Below are 27,745 nucleotides of genomic sequence, written 5' to 3' on the forward strand. Positions count from 1 at the left end.
TCTGATGCTCCCTAGAATGATAAAGTCCCCCCTCAATACCATCAATAGCATTTGCAGTTTATTTGCATGTAGCAAATTGTGGTCATAGCTGTGACAACTGAAGTCTACTGGCAGTTTTTTAAAGGGACATGCCCTATGATATGTCCTGTCCAAACTTCCCATTTCAAAAGGAAATACATCAGCACAGGAAAGAAAACAGTGCTTGTCAATCTTTAAAAATCTCATTCATTTAACAATGGGTTACCAATAAACCTAATATCTAAAAACCTATAAAGAAGAAGCAGCAGTTAGAAACTGCCCCTCACCAGTGATGGTTTGTCCTGGTGTGAATGTGGTGCTGTTTACAGAGAATTTGTAAGGAGAGCTGCTTGTCTGGGACTTAAATTCAGGGTGATTGGGGGTCATGCTTTGACAGGATTCCTCCACTTGACCATTACAGAAAGATGTGACCCCCCTCACACACACACACACACACACACACACACACACACAAGACCAAGAGAATGTAAACGTGCATCTAAAAACAAAACAAAAACAAAGGCTTATTTATCCAACACATTTGATTGATTGATTGATTGATTGATTGATATAACTGGAACAAATGAGTAATAACTGATATTTTTAATAACTGACAAGAAACTCTGATTAATGAATTAGTAAGTAATAGTGCTCAGTTGAAGGAGGTAGTTCACTATTAGCTGATCATTAACTACTATTTTTTCTACTAAGAACTATACATACTAAGAATTAATGAGAGGAATGCACAACGTATAATTAATTCTAAAGTGAAGAACATGGTAACCCTCTAGTAATGACTCGAGTACTACCAAATCCTTCAAAGGAATAACTAATTATTTGGAACAGTACTAAAGTGAAAAGCATGATAACCCTAGCAATGACTGAATTGAGGTTTGTTTTGGATAGTAATGACAAATGTTACTACATCCTTCTAAAGGAATTACAAATTATTTAGATCAGCATTATAAAGTGAAGATCAAGGTAACCCACTACTAATGACTCAAGTGTTACCAAATCAGTCAGAAGGAATTACTATCCAAAACCTTACAAAAAAAGTTTACAATGACTGAAGTCATTACTAGAGAGATATCATGCTTTTCACTTTAAAGTACTGTTCTAAATAAGTACTAATTCCTTCTGAAGGATTTGGTATTAATGGGTCACTGGGTTGCATGATCTTTACTTTAGATTTAATTATACATTATCCATTATTTACATTAATTACAAACCTGTATAGTTTTTAGTAGTCCTCTGGGAAGTATGAAAAAATAGTAGTTACTGATGAGAACCAATAAAAAATGTTTAAAAAATTTATAATTTATATAATTTGCATGTTGTTCAGCTGTTAGATTCTCATTCAAAGACAGCAAAGAAACCTACTGTGTAAGAATGAGAAGTTGCTTCTCCAGAAACGGCAGAGGGATTGTGGGGTTTTTTGAAGCCTCTTTATTGACAGTAAGGAAATTTCTATCCCATAAATACTGATTGAATTTCATGTGGGCATAAAAACTGTTTTGTATTTGTGATTTTGCATGCATAATTTGTGTCGCAGCTTTATAGTATCTTCTAGTTTTCAAGTTTGTTTTGGTTGTGATTGGGACATTTACTCTCATTCAGTTAACATTTAGATTTAAAGTTCTATTTAATCTATAATCTGAAAATGTATCTTAAAATTGCTCATACTTTAATAAAAAATAGAGAATCTATTTTTAAAGGAACAGTTGTTGTTATAAACTTCCTAAATCTTTATTAGAAAAATATTAGAAAATTTTAACTTAGTAGTTATTCAATGCTAAATTATAAACTATCCTCAATATATATTTACATGATGTTAGAAGCTAATGTACTATAGGCCTGTCTGTTTTTTTTACGTCGTGTCACATATTCAAAGGTCACATGGAAAAATCTATTACACCAGGATGCATACAGGTATGTGATCTCTGTTAGTTTTAGATAAGCTCTCATCTCCATACATCCAATCTTCACTCTTTAATGTCTATTGTACCTCTTAAATGTGTACATTTAAGAGGTACAATAGACATTAAAGAGTGAAGATTTATATGTAGAAGAGAGGAGAAGGTTTTATTTCCTCATTATTCAAATATCAACTTTTATTTTTCATAATTCACCAATTTTACTTCCTCATGCTTCACCTATCCACTCCCTTTTCTTTATTGTTTACCCATAATAATAAAGTTGTTTTTCTGCCTACTCATTGTTTGCACTCCTGATATCAAGGACCTATAAATCCCTCTTCTTCATGAAAAACCCGCTAATGTCATTTTCTGTAAAGCAACACAACACTGCTGTTTGGTTTTGTGAAGGTTAGTAACTCTTGGTTAAAACATTAAATAGTGAACTTAACTTGAATGTTTTCATTAAAATGTCAATAATTGTCAATGTTATTATTCATCATTGTTATCAATATGCTATTAAAAACTGAAAACACATATTTTTGATTTATTCTGTTTTAGATGCATATACAGTTTCTCATCCTGGTTTTTTGGCTGAATCTTCACACTCTAACGGCATTCAGGAATGGGCAGGTGACTCAGGCATGCGTGTCTATGACTCCTGAACATGGGAATAATGCCTCTACATTAGAACCTCCATATACTGTCACCTCAGATGCCTCTAACTACACAGATGGTCAGGTGATCACAGGTTAGTGACAGCTCCATTCATCTATAAAAACATATAAATTAAATTTCATTAAAAACAAAAAATCAAGCCACTAGTGGAATCTGCAAACACATGCTAGAGTTTTTCTCAGAAATAACCACTTTTCCTAGCCATTTTAGAAATGATTTTTAAGCAACACTGTACAAAATTTCCACCTATTTCAACTTAAAAACTTAAGTTCAGTTGCTGCTTTACGTTTTTAATGAAACTGGCTGTACAACTCATTTCAACTTAAATTATATGAAATTTTTATTTTTAAAAAAAGAATTGAGTCTCATAAACATATATAAAAAAAGTTGAAATTACTTAAATTATTTTCATGAGTTAAAGTAATGTAAAAACATATGAATCATGTATCTTTTCAGTGCAGTGTCTTGTAATTTTTATTGGATGTATGCGTCAGTTTCCTTCAAGATCACAGTTAACATAACTTTTTTTATTGTCAGTGACACTACAAGCAAATGAGACTGGATTCAGGGGCTTTCTTCTTCAGGCCAGGGATGAGAAGGGTCCAGTAGGAACTTTCACAGTCATGGAAAACTCTCAATTACTCACCTGTGGAACCGAAGTAAGATTTTTATTTAAGGGACAGTGCACCCAGAAATGAACATTCCTGTCATTTGCTCACCCTCATGTAATTCTTAACCTTTATGACTTTAGGAAGCTTCCTTCAGTAAAGAAGTTTTGACCTTGCATTACATAGTTATAGCCTAAAGTGACTGGATACATATTTGCATAGAGCAATGAAGGAATGAAGATATTGTGCTTGTTGATGTGAACCAGCATTCTCTGTCTTTCAGGGCTCATCTGTCAGTCATACTTCAAATGATGACAAATCAAATATTGTGGTTCAGTGGAAAGCTCCGAGCAGTAACAACACAGATATTTGGTTCAGGTAAAACTGAAGGTGCATAGGCACCTATTGTATCTGTTAGTGTTCCTTCTTCTTCTTCTTCCGCTTGAGTCTATGGCAGCACAGAACCGCTTGTGGGAAAATGATCAAGTTTGGCACACTGATAGAGGACAGTATCAATATTAACCACAGCAATTCTGGATTCTCTAAATCAATCCTTCTAGCACCACCAACTGTCCAAATTTGCACCTACGTTTGTGCTAATAAACAGGTAGAAATTATTTTTTCCTCTGATTGGCTCAAGATGATTCGATTGAAAAACCTACTTCAGTCTCGTCCTACACGGTTCGTCCCATTTTTGGCTCAGATCATCTACAGACCATGCTGGCAAAAAGCTTTTTGATAAACTCAACCATTCTTGAATAACACGCAAAAGAATTTAAGGACGAGCATGCCAGATTGGATGTGAGGATATATCTCCACTTGGTAAAAGTCATCACAAGCATGACCCAAGACAATGTTTCGGTACAGCACAAGCTACTGGTTAGGAGATATAAAACGGGTCTCTTTTAATTCAGTGCAGCATACTGAGTAGAATGGTTTTATCAGCAATTTTGGGTGTCAGCCATTTTGGAGTTTGTTGTAAAATGCTGTATTTTCTGAACACATTAGCGTATCGTTTTCGAAAATCGGTATGTATCATCAAGACCATGCCCTGAAGGTTCTCAAAATGTTTTTGAACAGCGCCACCTTCTGGTCAAAATTTATAATGAAATTTCAGAAAATGCTAAAAGCTTTTGATTAATTTTGCCTATTTTAATGAAACTGGCCTTGATAGATTCCTTGAGTCATACCGAGCACAATGATACCATATTCAGTCGAACTTGCTGTCCACCATTTTTGAATTTTGAACTTTTTCAAACTCTTCCTAGACCTTTGGTCTGATTTTCAAAAAAATCTGCTGAGATCATCTTCACACCATGCTGGCAAAACACTGACCAAACTGTTCTTGAATAATGCATCAACAAAACTGATGGCATGTTCCCAAGCTGATTCAATGTTTTGGCATATTGACACCAAACTTAGTTTGTATATGTCATTATCTCCTTACACTGACCACACAAAATCAATTTGACCACCTATTGGTCAAAAGTGATAAGCAATTTAATTATATTTCAAGCATTTTTAAGCATTGATTTCATAATGCTGCAGTAGAAGATTTACTGTTCCTTTTCCTCATTTGCTAAAGGAAAATCTTCTAATCTGGTTGTATTTTAAAGAAATGACACAATGAAAGATACTTTCAACAAATAATTATATGATACGCAGTGATACAAACTGTTTTTTTTTTTTTTTCTGCTGTCATTGCTAATGTAAATTAATTTAATGGGTTTTTGCAGGGCAACATTTGTGCAGAATTTCTCTATCTTCTGGGTTGGTGTTCAAAGTGATCCTGTTAGATTCCTGGCGACAAATCCTCCAAATGTGACCGTCTCCCCACCCAACGTGACCGTCTCCACACCCAGCAGAACAACTGACGATAGTCCATCAATTTCTCTCACATGGTGTCTTTTTCTTCTACCTCTGCTGGCAATTATTTAAAAAACTGGACAAAATCCTTAGTCACAGGTTTTTTTTTATTTTTTATATAGACTTTTAGTTTAATATTCAAACAGATTTATATATTTGTTGAAGTACAATGGGGCTAAAAAAAAGCCATTTTTATGGTCTCAAAATATATTAAATAATATTTCAATAATATACTGATATTGTAATGTAAATAATTTTTTTTTCTTTTGATCAGCAATATAATAGACAAATTGTACCCTACTGTCATATTTATATTTACTGTATATAATGAAGCTTGTATCAAATGTTAAGACTATAGATTGTTAATTGTCAGTGTCCCAGTAGTGGAACATGGTGAACTTTATACTTTTTGCCTTTTTATTAGTTTTTAGTTTTGTCTTTTAGTTTAGTTTTTAGTTTTGCCTTTTAGATATTTTAGTAATGATCATAAATTAGGTATCATTTGAAAGCGTAAACACTCAAAACTCATCCCATGAAAACTGTTTTGAAATTAGACTGCATTACCATGAAAACAGGCTCAATTTTTGTGTTATCAACTTCAAATTTGGAACACAACTTAGTTAGACATATGCCTTTGATTTTCTACCAATTTGAGAGTCCAGATTATTTTGTAATATGTATATATATATAGCAAAATAAAGTACATTACATTTGCTTTAAGGTAAACTTTCATTCATTTGAAGTGCTTTCACTTCTGCAAAAATCTACTGAGTGTCTTCTTTAGCAGGTTAAAAGCATGAATGTTTACAGTATGTGTGAACACGAGAGTTTGGATGTATGAAAAAAGACAGCCCAGATCTCAAAACCGCTCTTAGTTTTATTTCTTCTTCTAGATCAAAAGTGGACACAAAATACAAACAAAAACAAAACAAACAAACTTTGTACATATATCATACGATGTGTTTAAAAGTGTGTAAGAGCAGAATCAAGGCTTCTACAGTACACAGGAGGAACCTGTACAGTTGTTTGATCAGAGGACAGTGTGTCTCTATCATCAGTAGACCCACGGCTCCTCTGCAGTCCAGTTATAGGAGCTGCCTTTACTAGGTCCCTGCAGGACCACTTAAGGGCCAGTGCCCTTTTGATATAGCACCTTTCTTTATGGAGGAGAGAGCGACAGCAATGAGGGGTGTAGGGCTGGACTATGGTCAGGCAGTGGTACAGTTCTGGGTTCAGTGCGTCCAGTATGTGGAGGAGGGTCTTCACATTAACTGCAAGGCCACAGTTGAGGAGCCAGACAGCCTTTACTGGCTCTTGTTCCTGCAGGACAGACAGCAGGCCTTCCTGTAGTACCAGTGAGTGCACAACTTCACCCGCAGGACAAGGGCACAGTTAGCTGTCGCTTTATCCAGACAAGCATCCTCAGCTGGGGAAAAAATAGTAAATAGACAATTTTAAAAGATATGAAACTTGAATTTTTAATCAAGTTATTCTCTTAATTTGAATTATATAAATACATTAATTTATTTAAATGTATTTATTTTATTATTTCACTTAATTTTTAAATGTTAAAATACCTATAGCAAAGAATATATAAGAATAAATAAAATAATTAATTAAAATAAATCCTAGTTTAATAGCAGAGAAAGTTATATAATAAATACATACATTTAAATATTTACATTTATTTTTCTCATGTAAAAAGACAAAACTGTATAATAAGTAAATACATTCATTAATTAGTTAATTAATTAAGATTTCAAAAGATTGATCTTTGCAGAGATGTCGAGAAAAGTACTTAAAGTAGATCTTAATGAACATCAGGGAGTGCGGGTCTGTACTGTGTTCTCCCTACTAAATCGCTAACTGAGAACAAGGAATGTCACTGCTGTCCAAAAACACAAAATTGGCTGCCAAATTGACAACATGCATGATGCACTTGCCCTGCAAAGCTTAAAAACAACAAAGCATTAATCTGGTCTAAATTTCACAGGAATTAGTTTGTGTTGTGCCAAGATAGATCCACATGTGCTTTTAATTGAGCCAAGCGTTTTAACACGCACCCATTGCTGTGTTTCATTAAAAGGTACAGCGTAAACTACTTACAACTGGCATGATCAAATAACAGCCTTGCCAGGGTGCGGCCTTATAGCATCTTTCCAAATAAAGATAGATTGGATTTCTTTTCAATTTTCTCTGGGCCTGTCTTGTTGAAAATCTGCTGTGCGTATCCAAGCTTAGACCATCTAAAGCCGGTCTGGAGACCTCAGTTTGTTTGTATTTGTAGTGCTGTGGTTTGCTATAACAGTACCTGGTGGTCCAGTGGTGCAGGGCTGCACCTCACAGCTCTGCCTGGCCTCTGGTCTCAGTGTTGAATCACAGCTATGGCCCAGTTCTTCTCCTTGATAACACTTGACCTCTCGCACACGCACTCCAATCCCACATGTCTTACTGCACTGCAGGGCACAGGCACACACACAAATACATGTGTGAACGGTTAACATTTTAATGAACCATTATCCAGAACAGAAAAATCACAGCCTGTGTGCGATGTGCAGAAGTAAATATTTTCTAAAAGTTGGTCTTACAGAAGCCCTGTATAAATAGTCCGGGTTAGAGTCATGTGCATCAGATGCCATACAGAAGCATTTCTTTAAGTGCTGACACATTAGCGAAAATTCATTTTCCACAGGCAAAAAAAGGTCTCTTGCCCTTGATGCATGTAGCACCCCTCACACAGAAATAAAAGAAGTAGCTGCCTGTTGGTCATTGTGGTGAATTTGCATGACCTGAACCTGTACATGAGCAAAATCATCAAAATTGTGGGGAACTTTTACCCCCTCACATGACATATCGTGCGGATTCCTACTTAAATGACTAGATTTTACCAACAAAACTTCGCCAAGCAATGGTAATTGTGACTGCGCCTATAGGAGGTGTTCACATAGGACATGTTCTTGAGTGACAGAATTGTGACATTATTTCTCATAATCGAGACTTTATTTCTCACAACTGCAACTTTATTTCTTGTAATTGCAACTTTAATTTCTTGTAATTGTGACTTTAAATCCCACAATTTCTTGTAATTTAAAGTTTTTTTCTATAATTTCAATTAAATCCCATACTATCTCATAATTGTGGCTTTATCTAACAATTTTGACTTTTATCATTTCACACAACTTCATTTCGTATAATTGCGATTATAAATTCCACAATTTCTTGTAATTGTCACTTAGCAACTTGATTTCTCATCATTGTGACTTTTTTTCTTGTATCTGAGACTTAATTTCTCACAACGTGACTATATGTGTCTCAACTGCAACAACTTGTTCCCTTTCAGACGGTCAAGTTCGACGTACGTCAGTAGTGACTGACGAATTGGGAATTAGGGCTCTCTGGTGATATCCCAATTCGTAGGTCACTACTGACGTCCGTCTCTGTTCCCTCCTTCAGGGAACAAGGGTTACATACGTAACCAAGACGATTTCTCATCATTGTTACTATTTCTTGTAACTGAGACTTCATTTCTCATGATGTGACTATATGTCTCACAACTGCAACTACTTGATTTGTCATCGTGACTTTATTTCTTGTAACTGAGAATTTGTTTCTCACAACATGACTATATGTCTCACAATTGCAACTACTTGATTTCTTCATCGTGATTTTATTTCTTGTAACTGAGACTTCGTTTCTCACGACGTGACTATATGTCTCACAATTGCAACTACTTGATTTCTTCATCGTGACTTTATTTCTTGTAACTGAGACTTTGTTTCTCACGACGTGACTATGTCTCACAATTGCAACTACTTGATTTCTTCATCGTGATTTTATTTCTTGTAACTGAGACTTCGTTTCTCACGACGTGACTATATGTCTCACAATTGCAACTACTTGATTTCTTCATCGTGACTTTATTTCTTGTAACTGAGACTTTGTTTCTCACAACGTGACTATGTCTCACAATTGCAACTACTTGATTTCTCATCATTGTGACTTTATTTCTTGTAACTGAGACTTCGTTTCTCAAGACGTGACTATATGTCTCACAATTGCAACTACTTGATTTCTTCATCGTGACTTTATTTCTTGTAACTGAGACTTTGTTTCTCACGACGTGACTATGTCTCACAATTGCAACTACTTGATTTCTTCATCGTGATTTTATTTCTTGTAACTGAGACTTCGTTTCTCACGACGTGACTATATGTCTCACAATTGCAACTACTTGATTTCTCATCATTGTGACTTTTTTTCTTGTTACTGAGACCTCATTTCTCATGACTATATGTCTCACAGTTGTGACTTTATGACATTTGGCACATGACATTTTGTGTAATACATAGTATTTTGAACTACACTGTCACAGCATGTGCCTAATATGTAAACATCCCAGTGAACATGCTGCACATGGCATGAAACCCTTGAATTCTGAAGAAAATGTAAAATTCAACAAGAACAGTTTCTAAAGCAGTTAAACTATAATAACCACTCCTAACCTGGGACCAGGAAGTGGTGAACCACTTGGAGCAGGGTCTCTCGAAACAGGCCGCACTGTCTGCAGGTCTGAGGGATCTGTCACATATCCTTTCAGGGAACTCCTTGAACACACCACCCTCCAGCCCTGCACACACCACCTGACGTGTCTTCACCCCACGGCCACATGTGGCATTACACTGGAAAGGTTCAAGACAAAATACTACAGTAAAAAACTCAATATATTGATAAATACTATAATAGTATATAAATAATGCTAAAATAACACTGCATAGCAGTGGGAAGCGTTCATAAACTGCAGTACAGCTCACCTGTTCCCACTCTTGCTCCACCCAGTGGGGGTGGCAGTTTTTGTCTCCGCACGGATGCACCGCCAGCGGTTTGAGCTCTGGATCGCACTGTCCATCGGAAATCACCTTCCCATTACTGTTCTTACACACCACGTAGCGTCTCATCCTGCCTTCCCCACACGGCCCTGAGCACTTAGAGAGGGAGAAATAAAGACACATAATGTCATGTTTATAGGACAATCTATTTTAAGTTTCTATGTGATATTTTACAGGATGTTTTCTGAAACCCACCGGCCCCCAGTCAGAGACGGTCCACCTGCGGTCACAGGGCGGCCCCTCACACTCTCTCTGGCTGACTGGTCTGGTTGACTCATTACAGAATCTGGCCTCCATGGAGCAGCGCACCTCACGGCTCCTCACCCCACGACCGCCACACCGTGCTGAACACTATCAGAATGAAAATCACTATGATTACTGACGTATTTGGCTCACTATGGACCCTTTTCATGTACTGTGATGACGCGTTTCCGCAGTTATCAACATCGCAAATCTAGTTTTTAAATAATGTAATAATGTAATATACATTTATAAGTCTATACTTTGTGTTATATTACCTACAGAGACTGAGGGAGTAACATCAAATTTGACATCTGACTGCTGTAATCAATCTCTCTATATTTTTCCCCCTTTTGGAAAGTCGTGGAAACACTATTGAGGATTTTTTCTTTTACTATTACAGCCAATGCAAATACAAAAATTCTATTTGCTGTCATCTACCATTCACTGCTATTCGGTTGTTAAGTCTGACGTCACGCGGCAGTGCTTCCGGGTCCAAACGCTCTATCTCATACCACAAGAAAACAACAAATGGTGCTAATATACACACACTATGTGGTGTAATACTACCAAAAAATTATAATCATAACCTTTATCTCCATACCAAAATCCCAGATGGCCAGACAGTGATTCATCTTTTATAAATCGTTAAAATATTAATGTCTGTGACGCTGTGAGCACGGAGACTGATGTTTAGACTGTAATATTTCGAATGTTTAACTTTAAAATTTTAAATGTTTAATATGAATAAATAGCTCTCATAAACGGCCATCGAGATGGCATTCTCAAGTGAAATGAGTCGAGGCTTGGACCCGGAAACGGCGTTCCTTCCGTCATGACTTAAGCGGATAGAAGTTTACCCAACTATGACGACTTACGCTTCTGAGAACCCCGGAAATGTGAAAAGGATTCATTAGGTTTGTAAAGCCCATCCCTTGTGAAAAAAAAGTGTGCTTAATTGTACTGAAACTGTACTTGCAGATATTATAATATTAATGAAATAAAAGACCACTTAAGTGTACTTAAAAAAGAGTAACTGATGTCGTGTCAGTTAAGCTTTTTTCGTAATTTAAATAAGGAAGGAGAAGGACGTAGTGTAAGTGTTTTGAACTGTGAGAGTCGTTACACTTCCTTCATAAGTTGAATACGGAAGGCGGTCTGGCAGAAGCTAGATATTTTAATTTTATAACTAGAAAAAAATGGATATTTTTCTTATACAAATGCATCGCTTCGCTTCAGAAGGCCATGGATGGATGTACTTTCTTCATACTCATTGTTTCCCATTCACTGCCATTTTTTAATAATATTGGATGCATCAGGATATTTATTAATATAACTCCGATTGTGTTTATCAGAAAGAAGAAAGTCATATACACCTAGGATTGCTGGAGGGTGAGTAAAGCTTGGGGTAATTTTCATTTTAAATTGAACTAATCCTTTAAGTATATTCTTTTAAGGTATATTATTTCTGTAATAAGTACTAGTATCCTAACATGTATTTCCTTTTCACAAGGGTTTTTTGTAAAGCTGCTTTGGAGCAGTATGTATTGTAAAAAGTGCTATACAAATAAACTGAATTGAGATCAATGCAACTAACTGTGCAGAAATACATCACTTTTGGCAGCTAATATTCTATTCACATGCACATTTTAAATAAAAAAGGCTTTGCACACTGACCTCGGACCAGTCTGAGATCTCCCACTGCGGGCCGCAGCTTTTGCTCTTGCAGGCTTTCCGTGTCATGGGCTTCTGCAGCTCCGCAGCCTGACACAGCTCATCATACACAGAGCTGTCAAATCCCGGCGCCATCATCTTCCAGCAGCGCACCGTGCGGAACTGAAACCCCTCCCCACATGTACGTGAACACTCGCTCCAGCGACTAGTTTCCCACCTGCCTCAGAACACAGAATACCCCAACTTAAGATCTATCATCAACAGCATGTAAACATCTATGCTTAAGAATTTACTTACTTTACTGTATAATATAGCAAATTATATTACAACTCAAATAATGGCAGGAAGTGTCAGTATCAAACCTGGGCAGGCACTCTTTCCCTGTGCAGAACTCATGTGTGGGCTCCGGCCTGGTCAAAGCATCACAGTAGCTCTCATCCACCTCTGACCCATCATACTTCACACATAAGGCATAGGAAGTGCTTATACCTAGACACAGAGCATAAGGTCAGGTTTGTTGTGTGTTTGCAAATGTGTATCAGTGCCTGTGTATATGCTCTGTGTGCTTGTAATTGCACCTGTGGTACATGTTGAGCTGCACGGTGCATACGCAGATACCTTCCATCTGTACACGTCGGACATGCTGATGTCATGATCCAGAGATTCCACCTCAAACTCATTACTGCCAGAATAGGAGAAAAGGGAGAGAGAAAAGGCAGAAGAAGAAAAGTTCATGAGCGGTGATGGTTCAAATGACTGATTCATTTTTTTCAACTTTTGACTTTTGTCACACAACTGAAATATTATATATTATATACTATATTTAGCTTATATAGTGTTAAAACAGTGTTTTTCATTAGTTAACATACAAATCAACTATTTTAACAAGGAAACAGACCTTATATGCTATCATACAGTGTAGACAAAATACTGTATGTAGATTTTTTTGTTTTCACTTATGCGTTACAGTTATATTATAGCTGTATAATTTTGCTAATTGTTTCAAATTTTCTTTTTGTAAAGTAAATACATTGTTTTTGTAAAGAAAATTATGTAAGTTATGTAAAAATCCTGGTGTAGTTTGGAAAATTAATCAGAAATTAGTTCTTTTGAATTAATTATGACAAGACAAATTTAATTATGACAAGACAAAATATAAGCCTAAGAGATTTCCACAAGAGTTTATATGCCATTTAACTGAATAAGGTAAGACTGGCATTGGTCAACCGAGTTCCAGTACCAGCTCCTTTCCCAAACCTGCTCTTGTGATTCCTGCCTCAATTCAAACTGTCCTATCAAATAAAGCCAGAAAGGCCAAAAATATAACTTTTAAAAAAACTAAAGCCTATTGTTTTAACGTACATAGGCTAAAACGAGTGCACATAACTCATCAGACCTTGAATTCACCCACCCTGACACTTTCGTCGCTTTCACACTTTATATGTTTGCTTAAGTCTGAACCAAAATTTGATTCATTGAACTACATTACCATCAATACAGTTACTACAGCAGAAAATGTAAATCCCCTGAGTTCCTGAATATCCATAATTTAAGAAAAGACTCATTTGTTTTTCATAATTTCATGTTAACTTGCCCTCAGAGAATAGAACGTCGAAGGCTGGGAAAGAAAAAGCTTTCTACCTTTTTTCTACCCTAACAAGCACATCTGTGGAAAGGATGCAGTGACGTTTTGAAAGATTGGTGCACATTTCCATTCATAACAACTCAAGCCAGACCATGGCAATAAATATGTCAGAGCATTCATTTAAAGGCTCAATCCGCTCATATGCCCTCTGTCTGACCTCTCACTGTGGGGGGTCTGCACTGGCTCCACCTGGTGGAGCTGGAGAAGGTTGGACTGGTGGTTTGTGGAGTCATTAGTCCTGGGCTCAGACTGAGGCTCTCCATCTGAACCGTGCAAGTCCAGGCTGCCCGGGTAAATCTCCAGTGTCAGGCTGTTGTCCAGTGAAGAGCTGGAGTTGAGCTTGATAATGGCACAACCTGAGAGTGCAGAACCGTCTTTACAGGGCTGTCTGGAGCCTGAAGGCCATGACGCCCCATCATAGAAGAGACTCTTCAGAACTGGCATAGAGGTGTGATTGGAGTCACTGGAACTAGACGAATCACCATCAATCAAGTTGGAATCAGGGCCTGGACAACAGCAAAGCATTGTTAATTAGTCCATGATTAGATTTCCTTATCTTATAAAACTTGACAATTTGGATATTTTTCAATTACTTATTATAGAAAAATGTACTATATTTACTAATAAAATATACACTCCCACTGAAAAGTCTGGGGTCGGTTTTTTTTAAAGAAATTAATACTTTTCTTTAGCACGGATGCATTAAATTGATCAAAAGTGACAGTAAAGACATTTATTTTATAAAAGATTTCTTTTTCAAATAAATGCTGTTCTTTTGAACTTTCTATTCATCAAAGAAAACAACACTCTAAAAAAATGCTGGGTTGTTTCAACCGAAATTTGGGGCAAATATGGACAAACCCAACCGTTGGGTTAAAAATTTAAAGGAAGCCATCCTAGGTGTATATGACTTTCTTCTTTCTGATGAACACAATCAGAGTTATATTATTAAATATCCTGACGCATCCGAGCTTTATAATGGCAGTGAGCGGGATCAACGAGTATGAGCTGAAGAAGCTTTTTGAACTGCAAGAGTTTTACACTTTCTTCGTAAGTAGAATACGGAAGGCGGTAATTGTATTACAAAACTGTAATACAATTAACTAGAATTAGTTTTAATATAATTATTATACAGCATTTATTGCAATATAATTATTTTTCAAAACATATTTTTTGTTACAGTGCATGCATACACTAAAATTATATGTTGTTTCACACTCTGTACAATTACTTAAGTTTAAAACCAAATTTCATTGCCCTCCTGGCTTTCATATTGAATGTTGATACACATTATGTTTGCTAAATACTTATACTTGATAAATAACCTTGAGTATCAACTACAACTGTTTATCACCATCACCACGCAACAAAAGCTGAAATTGAGAACAATGTTTGTTTTTGTTATTTTTGTTTCATATTGGCAAAATATTCCTGCATTTACATCAATCAGGAACCATACAGTAGTTCACATGAACAGAACCCCCTTTTCCAAAAAGACCCAAGGGCAATTCCCAAGAAAAACAGCATTTTTACACAAATGTCTGCACCAAAAGCGACATGAAATGCCAATGAATGAACCCGAAAATAACTTACCAAAACTGCCTTGTGCCTCAAGATGGTGCATTTCATCATCAAGCTCGTTCTGGAGGACCTCACTGGCAGGTCTAAACAACACCAGACCAGGGAGCTCGCTGAAGTTTACAGAGGCCTGAAGTCCCCACAACAGCTCCTCATGGCCCACATGCACCTCATCATTATCTTGTGCTACCAAAGAAGTGCTTTGATTGTCTTTCTTTCCATATTCCTCGATTTCATTATGAGTGGAGGAGAGCTCCGTAGAGGACGTGTTAACCTTCTGCTCTGCCGGTGAAGGGTCTTTGGATGTCTTTGACATCAGGTTGCTTATTTGAGGTTGCTCAGGGGTGGAGGCCATGGGAGGTGCTGCCCTCAGCTCTGCAGCTCGAGGAACTGTGTACTCGTATGTGATGTGAGGCATCTTTCCATTGAGGTTGTAATACTACACATAAACAATAAACAGACTATCAACTTGAAACAAGACACATTTATTATTGCTTTATAGATTGTTTCAAAGCAGCTTCACATTAATAAACAGGAAATAACAGTGTTAATATTGTAAAATTCAGCAATTCCAGCTGTAAAACAGCTCTACAGAAGATAATAGTTATTATTCAGCTCAATTTAGTTCAATTCAATAACTGTCAATGTTGCAAAGCTCATCAATTATTAAACCAGATTAATTCAGCAATAAGCAGCTCTACTGAAGACAACAGTGCCATTATTCAGCTCAAGTGTTGATTCAATTCTGTTCAATAACAGTGTTGATGTTGCAAAGTTACAGTCATTATCCAGCCCAATTCTGTTTTTGTGTCAGTGCAGTTAAACATTACTAAATATTAACTGTCTTTAATCAGGGTTTCTACAGGTTTCATCAAATCTAATTTAATGCTTTTTAATGCCAATTTTTAAAATTTTGAATGCCATATATATATGCCGCTAAATGTCGATAGATGATGTCATACGGCAATTAGAAAATTCATCATGTCATTGTTGTATTCGCATTCTGCCAAGTGTCAGCCCAACATTTGTTTGCTTCTCTGCTGCTACCCTTTTGCTCACATAATGTATTTTAATACAGCCAAATTCCCAATAAAACTGTTTCATCTATATATTTTTTCTGTTTTTGTTGTCAGACAATATGAAATGGTGACTGAAACGCGGCCCATTAAGATTACATACAGGGCTCGACATTAAGCCTTGTCATGTGGACACGAGTAAATCGGTCACTTGTACGAGTAAAACAGTAGCTTGTCCAGAATTTTTTTTTTTTTTTTACGGTAGAAATATAAATTTGTTCTGAAGCAATATCTTTTCAGAATATTGCAGCTTTGACATATGTAAATCTGCATATTTTTGATTGATTACAACTGCATTAAATAATGTTATGGGAATGTTTTTAATATTTTTTGAAAATAAAAATATGAAATGTTGGGGGAGAAATGACACTTTTAAAAATGAAACTAAACCACCAGTAGGTGGCGGCAAGTAACCGTCTTAATGAGTGAGTCATTGATTCATTCATTCAAACGATTCATTCCAATGGCTGATTCATTCAAGAATGAGGCAGTTGTTTATAAATTGGTCATTTAATCTTTGACTCAACCGATTCGTTCAAAACGCTGAATCACTCAGTAATGAAAACAAGGCTGAGTGTTGCGCTTTGGTATTGCTGTGATCTTTGTTTGAAACAATTTTTGCTGCTAAAATAGAACAAAAAAAGTCAATGTTCCTTCTAAAATGTAAGTGGCTTAATATTAACTACTTGTTAATTGAACTGTTGTATGATATCAGTGTCACGTTTTTAATCGTGATGGTAGCCTGTTTAGGAAAACAGCATTCTTGGTCGTGTGATTTTGCTTACCAGTATCAAGTTATAAAAACTTCACATTTTGAATTTTTACCGCAGTATGTTTAACTGAGTTTCTTTTTGTGTGTACTTCGCTCATGTTTCCATTTTTCCTCGAGATGGTGCGCGAGCCTCAACAGCACAACATTGTTATCGTCACTACATTATACAGCCTATTATTATCCACTATCGATCGCCACTAACACTAAATGTAATAAAATCAGTCATACTCGCGTTTTGGTGATTCCCAAGTTGCTGTTTTTTTTGTTTGTTTGTTTGTTTGGTATTAATCAGGTCCTTGTCCGGTCGGGAAAGTAAAGTTCGAGCCCTGACATGTTAAACCAGCACTAAAATCCTGATTTATAATCGAGACGTTGTCTGACAAAATCACCATACACATAAGATAAAGACATTTGCTGTGATTTTGGCTATATGTACACGTAAAATGATCACTTAAGTTAGAAGCAATAGTATCTATTTTATTTGTTCTCTGACAGAGCGCACATCCTCAACTGAATGCGCTGCTGAACCAGAGAGGTGCGCCTGCGGCAGGAAAGCAAGACCTCGCGCTCATGCGGCAGTACCAGCGGGTCTCGGAAGCTAGATCAGGTTAACAAGTCGCTATATTCGTCACAACGCGCTTTCTTAGAAAAAAGTCGAAAAAGGGGCCTGAAAAGGCACTAAGTTGGCAACACTGATGCAACCTTCTGTCTCCAGAACGGCGTTACGGCAATTTTGCACCGGCCGGAGGCAATTACCAAACTGGTTCCGTGTGGGTATCACACCAATGTACATATTTTGCGACAGCAAATCAAAGTTATTAATTCTTCAAAGTTATTAATTATTTTATTCAAAATAAACTGGTAGTATTATTTTTCTTCAAAACTATCTAAAAAATTTAATGCCTGTAGAAATAAAATGTAATGCTTTTTAATGCCATTTAAGGCCTTAATTTTCACAAAATCCATTTAATGACTTTTAATGCTTTTTAATGCCCCGCGGATACCTTGTTAATACTACATGCTGTCTGAGATATTATCAGACGATCACATTTGAGATAAAATAAAAAACATGGTTGTGATTTTACATACCTATATACCTACCATGACATTCAGGGCCTGATGGGTGGGACCCTGAGCCATGATGTACTCAAAGCCATCAGAGAAGAGGTTAGCCGGCCTCCTATACTTAAAGACTGTCCCAGCAACATGGAAGTTCTGTGGATTGTCAATCACACTGTTCCCATTGAAGAAGAAGTGACCAGCTTCATCAGACAGAGCTGGAAGATGATGAAAGATACATTTAATCACTCTTTATTGTTTTCTTTGCCCACCAGAATTTTGACTGATACACCGGTGAAGCTCTTACCCAAAATATTTTCAGTTTTCCGCCGCTCTATGATTTGGATATCAGTGGCACCGACTGGTATATTGGTTATGAACACATAACCTAAAGACACAAAGACAAATGAATACATTTTAAATCATTTATCATTAAAATAATGCTTGTGTTTAATGACTGTGTCAGACAAAACATCTTCATTAAGGGATAGTCCATCCATAAATAATAATTCTGTCATTATTAACTCACACCAATGTCATTCCAAACCCATATGACTTCCCTTGTTCTGAAGAACATAAAAGAAGATATTTTGAAGAATGTTGGTAACCAAACAGTTTGGGTTCCCATTGACTTCTATTATAAGGACAAAAAGTACAATGGGAACCAAACCTGTCTGGTTACCAACATTCTTCAAAATATCTTTTATTTGTGCTCTGCGGAAGAGAGAAATTCATACAAGTTTGGAAGAACATGAGGGTGAGTAAATGATTAAAGAATTTTCATTTTTGGGTGAACTATCCCTTTAATTTATTAAATACATGGATAAAAGGTAAAAAAAAAAAAATAATTGACCAGAGATGGTCTAATCAACCCTTAATGCTAACATAAGGTATACCTAACTGTGTGATCCCTTTCCGGTAAGATCCTGAGACACGATAACAAGAACCACCGTTTCCACCACAGACTCCACATTTGTCTATGGTTTTACTGGAATACAATTTCCCATCACACCCTACCACCTGCAAACAAGACAACAGAATAGTTAGCACTGAACATGACCTCACAAACACAAGGCATCAGTGATCACTTTATGACACCAAAGAGCTTAAACCTGATCTCTATCTCTGATCTCTTTCCCATTAGGTCACACTTCATTCTCATTTCCTCTATTTTTACATTTAAATTACATTTGCTGCTATCTAACACTAATTTAAACTTAATCTTTAAAATCACTGATAACTTAATAACACTGTTAAATGTAATCTCTAGAAATACTAAAATTAATTTCCAATTTTCATTCTTTATATTATAATGTTGTGATGCCTAAATACATGTGTAGTAAACGATTTATTTGACTTTGTGTTTTTATGCGCAGTAGGATAATCTCGCTCTCTCTCTACAACGTTTGACCATATCAGACTAGCAATTGTCATGATAACAACTTTTGGAACGTCATTAATTTAAAAATGTGTTTCCAATTAGTCAAAACAACAGCATAAAATATTGCATTTACATGGCCAGATGACATTATTTTTGGATTTCCATGTATTCACAGGTGCCATAAACCATATTCATCTGCACAGTCGCACAGAGCCGAAGCACAACCAAAACAATGTTCTTCCGCAAGATTTATGCAGTTTTGTTTTTTAACAGTTAGAGGGATAAAAGTTACATAGTGTATGTTTACATTAATTTTATGGTAGCACTTTATTTTACAGTCCAGTTCCACATGTACATACTATGTACTTATTATAGCAATTACAATAGCTGGGTTATAACTAGGTACTAACCCTCAACCTACCCCTAAACCTAACCTTAACCCATGTCGATACCAGTACTTTATTATGTAAGTACACTGTAATTACACTGTAAGTACACGTACTGTAAAATAAAGTGTAACTGTTATTTTAATTGTCCATTTATCAGTGCTTAGCCTTAATATGAAAATAATTACCTGTCAGAATTTTACATATTAGCGCATAATCAATTATAATAATAAAATATATAAATATTCATTTTTAGCTCAACAGATTTCATGTGTCCATGTCTAGTTTTATTATAAATTTAGAATAAATTTAAGTGTGAACTTATTGATGATTCACGATTTCTGCACAAAACAGTTAGCTGAGACACAATGCTATCAACCAATAAAAATTTTAAAATATTAAAAACGGCTTTGCTAGAATGTCAAGAATCCTAAATATAGGATTAAAGTAGCCTTCTCAACTTTCAAGACCTTGGCTTCTTAAAGCTTGGAATAATCTTTGCACCAAATATTATTTTGACACACCTGACACTGTCCCTCGATGCAAACACCCTGGTAGATGCCGTCCCTGCAGAACGTCCCGTCGTGGGCAGGCACCAACAGCTGCCTTTCTCCTGTGGTTGTGGTGCACTGGAGGTCACATGGCTTATTGGAGATGTTGATGTAATCATCTGAACAGGAGGTGACATCAGCAAAACATCATTACGATCAAGGCTTTAGAGAATTCCTCTAGAGATAAAAGGTCTTTATGGCATTGAGAGGCCTCTTTTGTACATAGGGGACTATGGGCTGAGGAAATAATCCTAAAGGGGCATCTGTGAGCTATAACAGAGCTGGCCAGGGGCCAAGACAAGAAATTCAGAAGAGTCTAGAACACCGAAAGGCTGAAAGACAGAGAAGGAGAGCAAATTAACTCAGAACACTAAAGTGATTTTAAAAAACACAGAGAGAGAGAGAGAGAGTTGGAAAAAGCAAACACTGAGGGACGTTTTTTACCCGGATAAAGTGGAACCCACTCATAGTGCTTCCTGCCGAAGGCTTTGGCATTGAATTGAGAGCACTGGTGCTGTTTGAAGCTGATTCTGCTGTTTGGGCATGGCTAGGCAAACATCCAGACAACAATAAAGACACAGTTCGTGAGCCAGGCAGCAGGTCAAACAGCCTGCAGATATTAGAGCTTCAAGCCAACATGTGTAAAAATGCACAGTTATGCCAGTTGGCTTGGATGGAGTATTCCACCCATTAACACAGTCACATTATTACAGGTTATGCTTTAATTATACACAGTCATCTTTATGAAGATCTCTTAAACTTTTGTCATACCTGGTTTTTACACAGCTGATACTGTTTGGACGGTCCAGTGCAGAAGGAACTGTTGATGTTGTGGGTCGACGTCAGTCTGAAAACAGTTCATCTGCATATAAGTCCATCTTGATGAGACATTTTTTTAACATTTTTCATTAAAGGATCTACAGAAACTGTGTAAAGGCGGACAACCAATAAATGGCCGATATTAAAATTCTATACTGTTCTCTCTTAAAAAAATAGTATAACAATGTTTAATAAAATACAACACTATAAAATCTGTCATTTTAAATGCTACAAGTGAATTTAGGCATCACAACATGATAAAAAAAGGAAATTCATTTTGAGATTAGTTAAAGATTACATTTAAAGGCACAATATGTAAGATGTTGGTTTACTTGTGTACTTACATTACCCCAAATGTTTCCAAGAATGTTTAAATCCAGAGAAATAAGCACGGACCGTGTCTGTGCATCACCTATCAATGACATCATACCCGTGTTACCCTCGGTTTACGGTTTTATTTTGTAGAAACCATGGAAACACCAAAAACACTTTAATATATTATGTGTTTTATTAGACAGTTGAGCAACTGTTTGGATGGATATATTCATCGACAGAAAACCAATCATGTTATATAGCTCAACACAGTAAGTCTTAATGTTTAAATCTTCTTTTCTTGATTTACAGCGAGTACCATGTTTTGCCATGCCTAATATCGATCTAGCATAATGCAGTGTGCAACAAGAGTCTCATAGCAGCCACCGGGGAAACGCAGAGTAGCACAGTAGCACTATGACAACTTTCAACACACAAATGTATCTAATATGATAAAACAGCACTGCTTTACCCCACATACACTTGACTGGGAGAAGCGGAAGCGGCAACTGCGGCATAATAAAAGTTCTGCTGCTTGCAAGGCATGTCGTGCTCGTCTCTCATTAGCAATCACTCAAGCGACCTCGTTTCAGCTCTCACAGCACTCGGCCCTGCTCTGCTTCATACTACAGTAACGTTAATAATCTCATCCATGAACATGATTTCTACATGAGTGCCGTCCCTATTCTTTTCCACTGGCTGTAGACGTGAAAAAGACAACACCTCCCATGGGTCCGCGAAATCAAGGCGTCATCAAGGTACGTCTTTATTTTGAATAAGCGACCTCTAGCGGCGAAAATTTACATATTGTGCCTTTAACAGTGTTATTAGTGTTTTTCAAAATGTATGTAAAAATAGGGGAAATGAGCTGCACAATTAAATATCTAATATCAGCCATTACCAATAAATCTTGAATATGGACCAATAACCTTTATGTGGTACCGATATTCCTAGAAAATTGTCATGCGTTTTTCAGTTTTCAATTGTTTTTGGCTATCATTCATATTGAAAAAAACTGCCTACACCAGTACTGGACCAAACCAGTCAAGGCTGGTTTATCCTGGTTAGCACTGGTCTGGTGCTTTTTCAGTTTGAACCAGTGTTATTTTAGTATTATTTATATACTATTATAGTTTTTATTAATATTTTGAATGAGCTTTTATTTTTTATTTTCAGTTTTCATTTTAATTTTAGTTTAATTTTTAGAATTTTGTGCTTTTGTAAAATTTTTTTAAATATTACTACTATACTGTTTAGGTTAGTTTTTATTTCAGTTTTAGTTTCAGTTCTGTTTTAGCATTTATTTATTTCCAGTTAGCAATTTTACTGCTTCATATCAAACTTATTTCAGTTAGTTGCCAAGGCATTTCTAACTTTCGTTTAGTTAGAAGTTTTTCATCTAATATTTATTAACTTTTGTCCATTGAAATGAAGCTAAAATAAAACCAAATTTAAATGTTTTAATGGTTTTTGTTTTAGTTAATGATAATAGCCCAACTGGGAATATCAGCATCCCATACTGGTAACCAGCATCCAAAACACAGCATTTGCCACTAGGATCTCTCTAAACATCTCCATGATTCTCCTCATCTTTCTAGCTCTCTCCGTCCATTCCCTCCCCCCACACACACACCTTTCGCTGCCTCCACCATACTGGGAAGTGCTAATGGGAGCCAGCTGGACTGGCTCAGCCAGGGCCCTTATCTCCAGTGGAATCTCCCCAAAATGTTTGACCATTTGCTCTAAAAGCCATTTTATAAATATGTTTGTCATTCTGAGCAGAATTCCCTGTGTCATGTGGACCAGTGGATTGATTTTAATTCCACATGACATTCCTCTGGGTGCTCTGGAGGATATTAGTCAAAGGGGAATTCTCTCCCACTTCCCCCCTTTCTCATGTGAGGGTTCACTTGGGTTAGTCTGTGTTCTGGTATAGGCTGAGGAGGGGAAACGCTGATTTATACAAGGTTTATCTTCAATGGATGGGACAACTGTTCATTATTTTCTCTCTTTCTTTTAAGAAAATAATAAACTAAAATAAATGTAAATAAATTGATTAAAAATGTAAATTAAATTAAAGTCCCCATGAGCAAAATTGTACATTCTTATTTTTTATAGAATATTGCAGTATTTACTATACAGGATTTATCCGTGCACATCATTATTTTTTTTAAAAATTCATGTGCCCTTGTAATCTTTATTCAAAATAACTTCCTCTCCCTTTTGCTGAGACATCTCTTTTCTTCTCCAATGACGTGTTTACTGGCACGAAGCCATGACAACCTGTCACTCACATGAGATCATAGCCATAACAAACCACAACCATTCATTCTACATTTTTTCTTGTTTGAGAAGCCGTTTCACACAGATATACATCACAATAGGGAAGAAAAGACTATCACAACTTCCGTTTTATGCTGACTTTAAATGTAAACCAGTTACAGATCGAAATTGTTCATGAAATCTAAGTAAAAACATTAAAAAGAGACTGAGCATTCAGGGCCAAATAATCCAACATTAAATTAATTTTGTTACCTACAAGTTGATCGTGGGTGACATTACCCAGTGTGAAAAGTGGGTTCAGACCAGGGTCAAATTGACAGCTCTCAACCCATAGTGGAGAACCTTGGACCTGTCACTTCTGATTAGTAAAGACTCAGAGGGTCTTTTTTCCTCGGGTGAACTGGATCTGAATGAGCATGTGTGTACTAGTTAAGAGTGGCTTACCTCTGCTGCAGACAGTGACGCTCTTGAGAGCGCACTCCTCCTCCACAGGTACGGGAACAGGTGGACCAGCTGCTCCATTCACCCCACCACTGAGCTACCTCGTCTGGCTGCCTCTGGAAATCCTCCCTCCCCTCACTGCTGTCCTGGCAAAGACAGAGACACAGTGCTTCACTGCTGCACACTTGCATGAAAACATGGAAAATCTGTAAACAATGGCAATTATTGTCAGACACAACCACGTCTCTGTGTAACTTGTGGATAAAAGCTGTCATGACTATCAAGGCACTAATATTAGTCAAATGTTGTTGTTGTACAGGTCTTGTTTCCAATGTTGGACTCAAGCATTTACAGTGAGAGAATGATTACAGTAGAGAGAATTGAGAGCAGAAAAAAATAGGACAGTAAGGAAAACACACAATGAAATTCAAAACACACAGCCTGTGTATGAATTCAGACACTCAAGACAAGCCTAGACATTAAAGATGAGATAGACTTTGCTACTTGAATGAGAAAGAGAGAGAAAGAGAGAGAGAAAGAGAGAGAGAGAGAGAGAGAGAGATGAGTGGAGGGCAGTTTTAGGGAAGAGATGGAGACGAAGGTGGATGGAGCCCCCCTAACGGCCCAGATGAAAGGGCAAGCGACTGTAGGCAAATTAAGCAGACTCCTGTTGTCTAGACAGCAGGTTAATCACTCCTCTTCAAGCCGTGCATCAGTGAACTTTAACACAGCACAGGCACGGCTCCTTGGAAAGTCTTGTGAAGCTCTCAAAGAGAAGAGCTGCCCAGCATGGTTGATCTCAAACCAGCTTTAATGGTCAACGTTTGGATTTTGGTATAAGGAGGAGGATTTACACAAAGACCATTTTCTTCCTAGAGCTCTATGCACCCGTTGACCCATCCTGAACAGTGCACTGTTTAGTCCACAACTGACATTTGGAAAGTTATGGTATATTTAAGCATGAAATCGACTTATTTGAAAGTGACATTTTGACATAGATGTGTACTTACTGTCTTTTTCACGACTGAGTCTCTTTAGAAGCATGATTACAGTAGAATATGACCCCTAAAGCAAGAACACTGACTATTACTGCAGGCTTGTAGAAATGCATAATCATGGGATGTTTTGTAGTAAGGGGGTTTGGCAGCCCCCTCTACAAACCCAAACAGCTTGGCTAGAGCCACTCCAGTGTCCCCCGCCCCAAACGCAGGGGATCTTAAGGGGATCTTGTCCAAACAAGAGTCTGCATGCCCATATGTTTTTTATCTGAATGCCCTGTAGATGTTTAGATTCTAAATAGACAATAGACTTTTCCCCACTTTCTAATGCAGTCCTAAAATGGAGACCCCCTAGGGAGACCATATGGGCCTGATGAGTTTCGAAATGTCACTTTATTTGAGTTTAGTCTGCTGATGCTAGAACACGGCGCCGGTCAGGTCGAACTGGTTATTAACACACCGAACTGAGCATCAAAACATCTTTTGTAGCAATAGTATTACTTTCAAACAGCATGTTGGCTATGACTATAACGCCCATAAATGTTAGACCAAACAACTGAGCGAATGACAATGCTCTATTTATGGACAACCATAGCAGGACAAAAAGCTTTACTTTGTGTCTGATTCGTGAACGAATTGTTCTTTTGATTCGGATCTTTTTAATGAATCGGTAGAAAAACCTGTTACAAAACCTGTTTAAACCATTCCATCACGAATCAGAATGAATCAGCTGTTCTCGAGTTCTCGAGATGTTGGTTTTAAGAAATAACATCCAAATCCTTTTTCAGAGCAGTGTAAATGAATTTTAACCAATTTAGTATGCAAATTATATTTACGATCTAAATGACTTTTGCCGCAATGTGCTGAATCATGTCTGTAACAAAATGAACTGGACAGACGAAAATAAAACAGCAATAGCCTATGTAAACTTGCAGCATGTAAACAGGATAATGGAACTGCGCGGTGACATATTTATATGTCGACTGAATCAGTCTTTTAACAAGGTGCTTTGAAACTAAGGCTGTGTCCAAATTGTCCCCTATCCCCTTAAAGGTGCAGTGTGTAAATTTTAGCTGCATCTAGCGGTGAGGTTGCGAATTGCAAAATAGAGAAGCTACGGTGGCCAAAACAGGACAAAGATGTCGTCGTCTGAGACAGCAGAGAGTAGCCAGTCAAGCAAATGTGCTCTGTAGAGCAGTTTGTCCGGTTGGGCTACTGTACATGTCGGCGCAAAATGGCGACTTAACATGTAAGGGGACCCGCAGTGTATGTAGATAGAAATGGCTCATTCTAAGGTAATAAAAACATAACGGTTCATTATGTAAGGTCTTTATACACCACTGAAAATATAGATATGTATATTATATTGCATTTCTGTCAATAGACCCTCCTAAAATGTACACATTGAGGCCATTTGTAGTGGTGTCCAAAACCATAAAACGTTATCGAGAGCACTCATTCAATCCCATAATGCACCGCAAAACCGAGCGTACAACAGATGACGCTCAAAGGCTAGAGAATACCCATAATGCACGCCGAATGAATTTGCACGTCTGACCTGAAGATGGCGCCCGCAGCTGAATCATCCATCCATCCTTTCCAAACCGTTGGTCCAACGTATTATCGTACAGGTATAAATTCCTTTTTAATTTATCATTAAATTGTTTAATTAAAGTTTATACATGCTAGTTTCCATGACAGAGTTCAAGATAAATCTTTTCATTACTACTGGAGCTGCCAGTTTGTTCGAAAGAACCGATTCACGGAAATGAGTCGCGGACTTCCCATCACTAGATTCACCTCGAATCAACTCAATCTTGACTCAAACATGCAACAGAAAGAAAAGTTATCACCGGCACGGAGTCCACATGGCACGTGAAAAAGACATTTTCAATAAAAAAAAATGTGCTCGCGAATGAGCAAAACGTGCGTGCGGTTTAATAAATCGCGATGAAAAAAAAGTAATAATAATGTGCAGTTTTAATTTGGAAAAGTCCAGACATAAAAACTCTAGCTGGGCTTTGATCTCAGAATCCGAATGAGCACGCAACGCGTTATAAAAGAGCAAAGCCGTGCTCGTGGACGTGGTCAAAACCGTGTTTTGGTGTGAAAGTTTGACGTTACGCCCGCCACAGAGGCTCTTCTCGCTTCCCGCATTGTAACCGGCATTTCTAACTGAGCGCTTATTCAAACCAGCGTTAGTAGATCAAGCATACGGCTTCAAGCCCAAAGAGTGTTTCACAGCGATATATACAAAAACGAACGCGATTTACCTTAACATTTGCACCTGCTGCTGTATTAATAATCCATAAGTGTAAGACAAAGTAGTGTAGTAGAATATGTCCGAATCTTGCAGTCCAGAGACAGTACATGGTTCATTTGAGAACAAGGAGACCTCGCCCCCCTGATCTTAACCAAAGACTAAAGAGAGAGAGGGGCTCGCACTTTGAGGTCTAACGGTGAACGAAAGCCTTGATGCATTAATGGCTTTACAACCTGCTGGAAGAAAAGAAAGGGGGCTGGTCAGACCCACTGTGATTGACCTTGTAGATTTCAAAGTA

General features: G+C 37.1%; 2 protein-coding genes across 4 annotated transcripts; one reads left to right on the forward strand and one right to left on the reverse strand.

The window, feature by feature from the left end:
- Nucleotides 1-2,492: 2,492 nt before the first annotated feature.
- LOC127496136 (putative defense protein) lies at nt 2,493-5,803 on the forward strand. Its single transcript, XM_051863796.1, has 4 exons — nt 2,493-2,682; nt 3,147-3,268; nt 3,501-3,595; nt 4,954-5,803. Exons 1-4 carry the CDS (start codon nt 2,493-2,495, stop codon nt 5,153-5,155), a joined length of 609 nt encoding a protein of 202 aa, XP_051719756.1. The 3' UTR covers nt 5,156-5,803.
- A 139-nt stretch (nt 5,804-5,942) lies between these two features.
- LOC127496135 (ADAMTS-like protein 2) lies at nt 5,943-27,657 on the reverse strand. Of its 3 annotated transcripts, none has more exons than XM_051863793.1 (18): nt 27,458-27,654; nt 24,190-24,332; nt 21,103-21,178; nt 20,776-20,878; nt 20,305-20,450; nt 18,910-19,033; nt 18,321-18,401; nt 18,056-18,231; nt 15,122-15,545; nt 13,686-14,034; nt 12,462-12,565; nt 12,246-12,372; nt 11,887-12,100; nt 10,165-10,320; nt 9,895-10,065; nt 9,586-9,762; nt 7,395-7,539; nt 5,943-6,509 (listed from the first exon to the last, which is right to left on the reverse strand). In XM_051863793.1, exons 1-18 carry the CDS (start codon nt 27,554-27,556, stop codon nt 6,388-6,390), a joined length of 2,937 nt encoding a protein of 978 aa, XP_051719753.1. In that variant the 5' UTR covers nt 27,557-27,654; the 3' UTR covers nt 5,943-6,387. The 3 variants fall into 3 exon arrangements, with proteins under 3 accessions (XP_051719753.1, XP_051719754.1, XP_051719755.1); XM_051863794.1 differs by having other exon boundaries at nt 24,190-24,327; nt 27,458-27,587; XM_051863795.1 differs by lacking the exons at nt 5,943-6,509; nt 7,395-7,539; nt 9,586-9,762 and having other exon boundaries at nt 9,901-10,058; nt 27,458-27,657.
- Between the last annotated feature and the right edge of the window lie 88 nt (nt 27,658-27,745).

The sequence above is a fragment of the Ctenopharyngodon idella genome, chromosome 15, assembly GCF_019924925.1.
Source record: "Ctenopharyngodon idella isolate HZGC_01 chromosome 15, HZGC01, whole genome shotgun sequence".
NCBI lineage: Eukaryota > Metazoa > Chordata > Actinopteri > Cypriniformes > Xenocyprididae > Ctenopharyngodon > Ctenopharyngodon idella.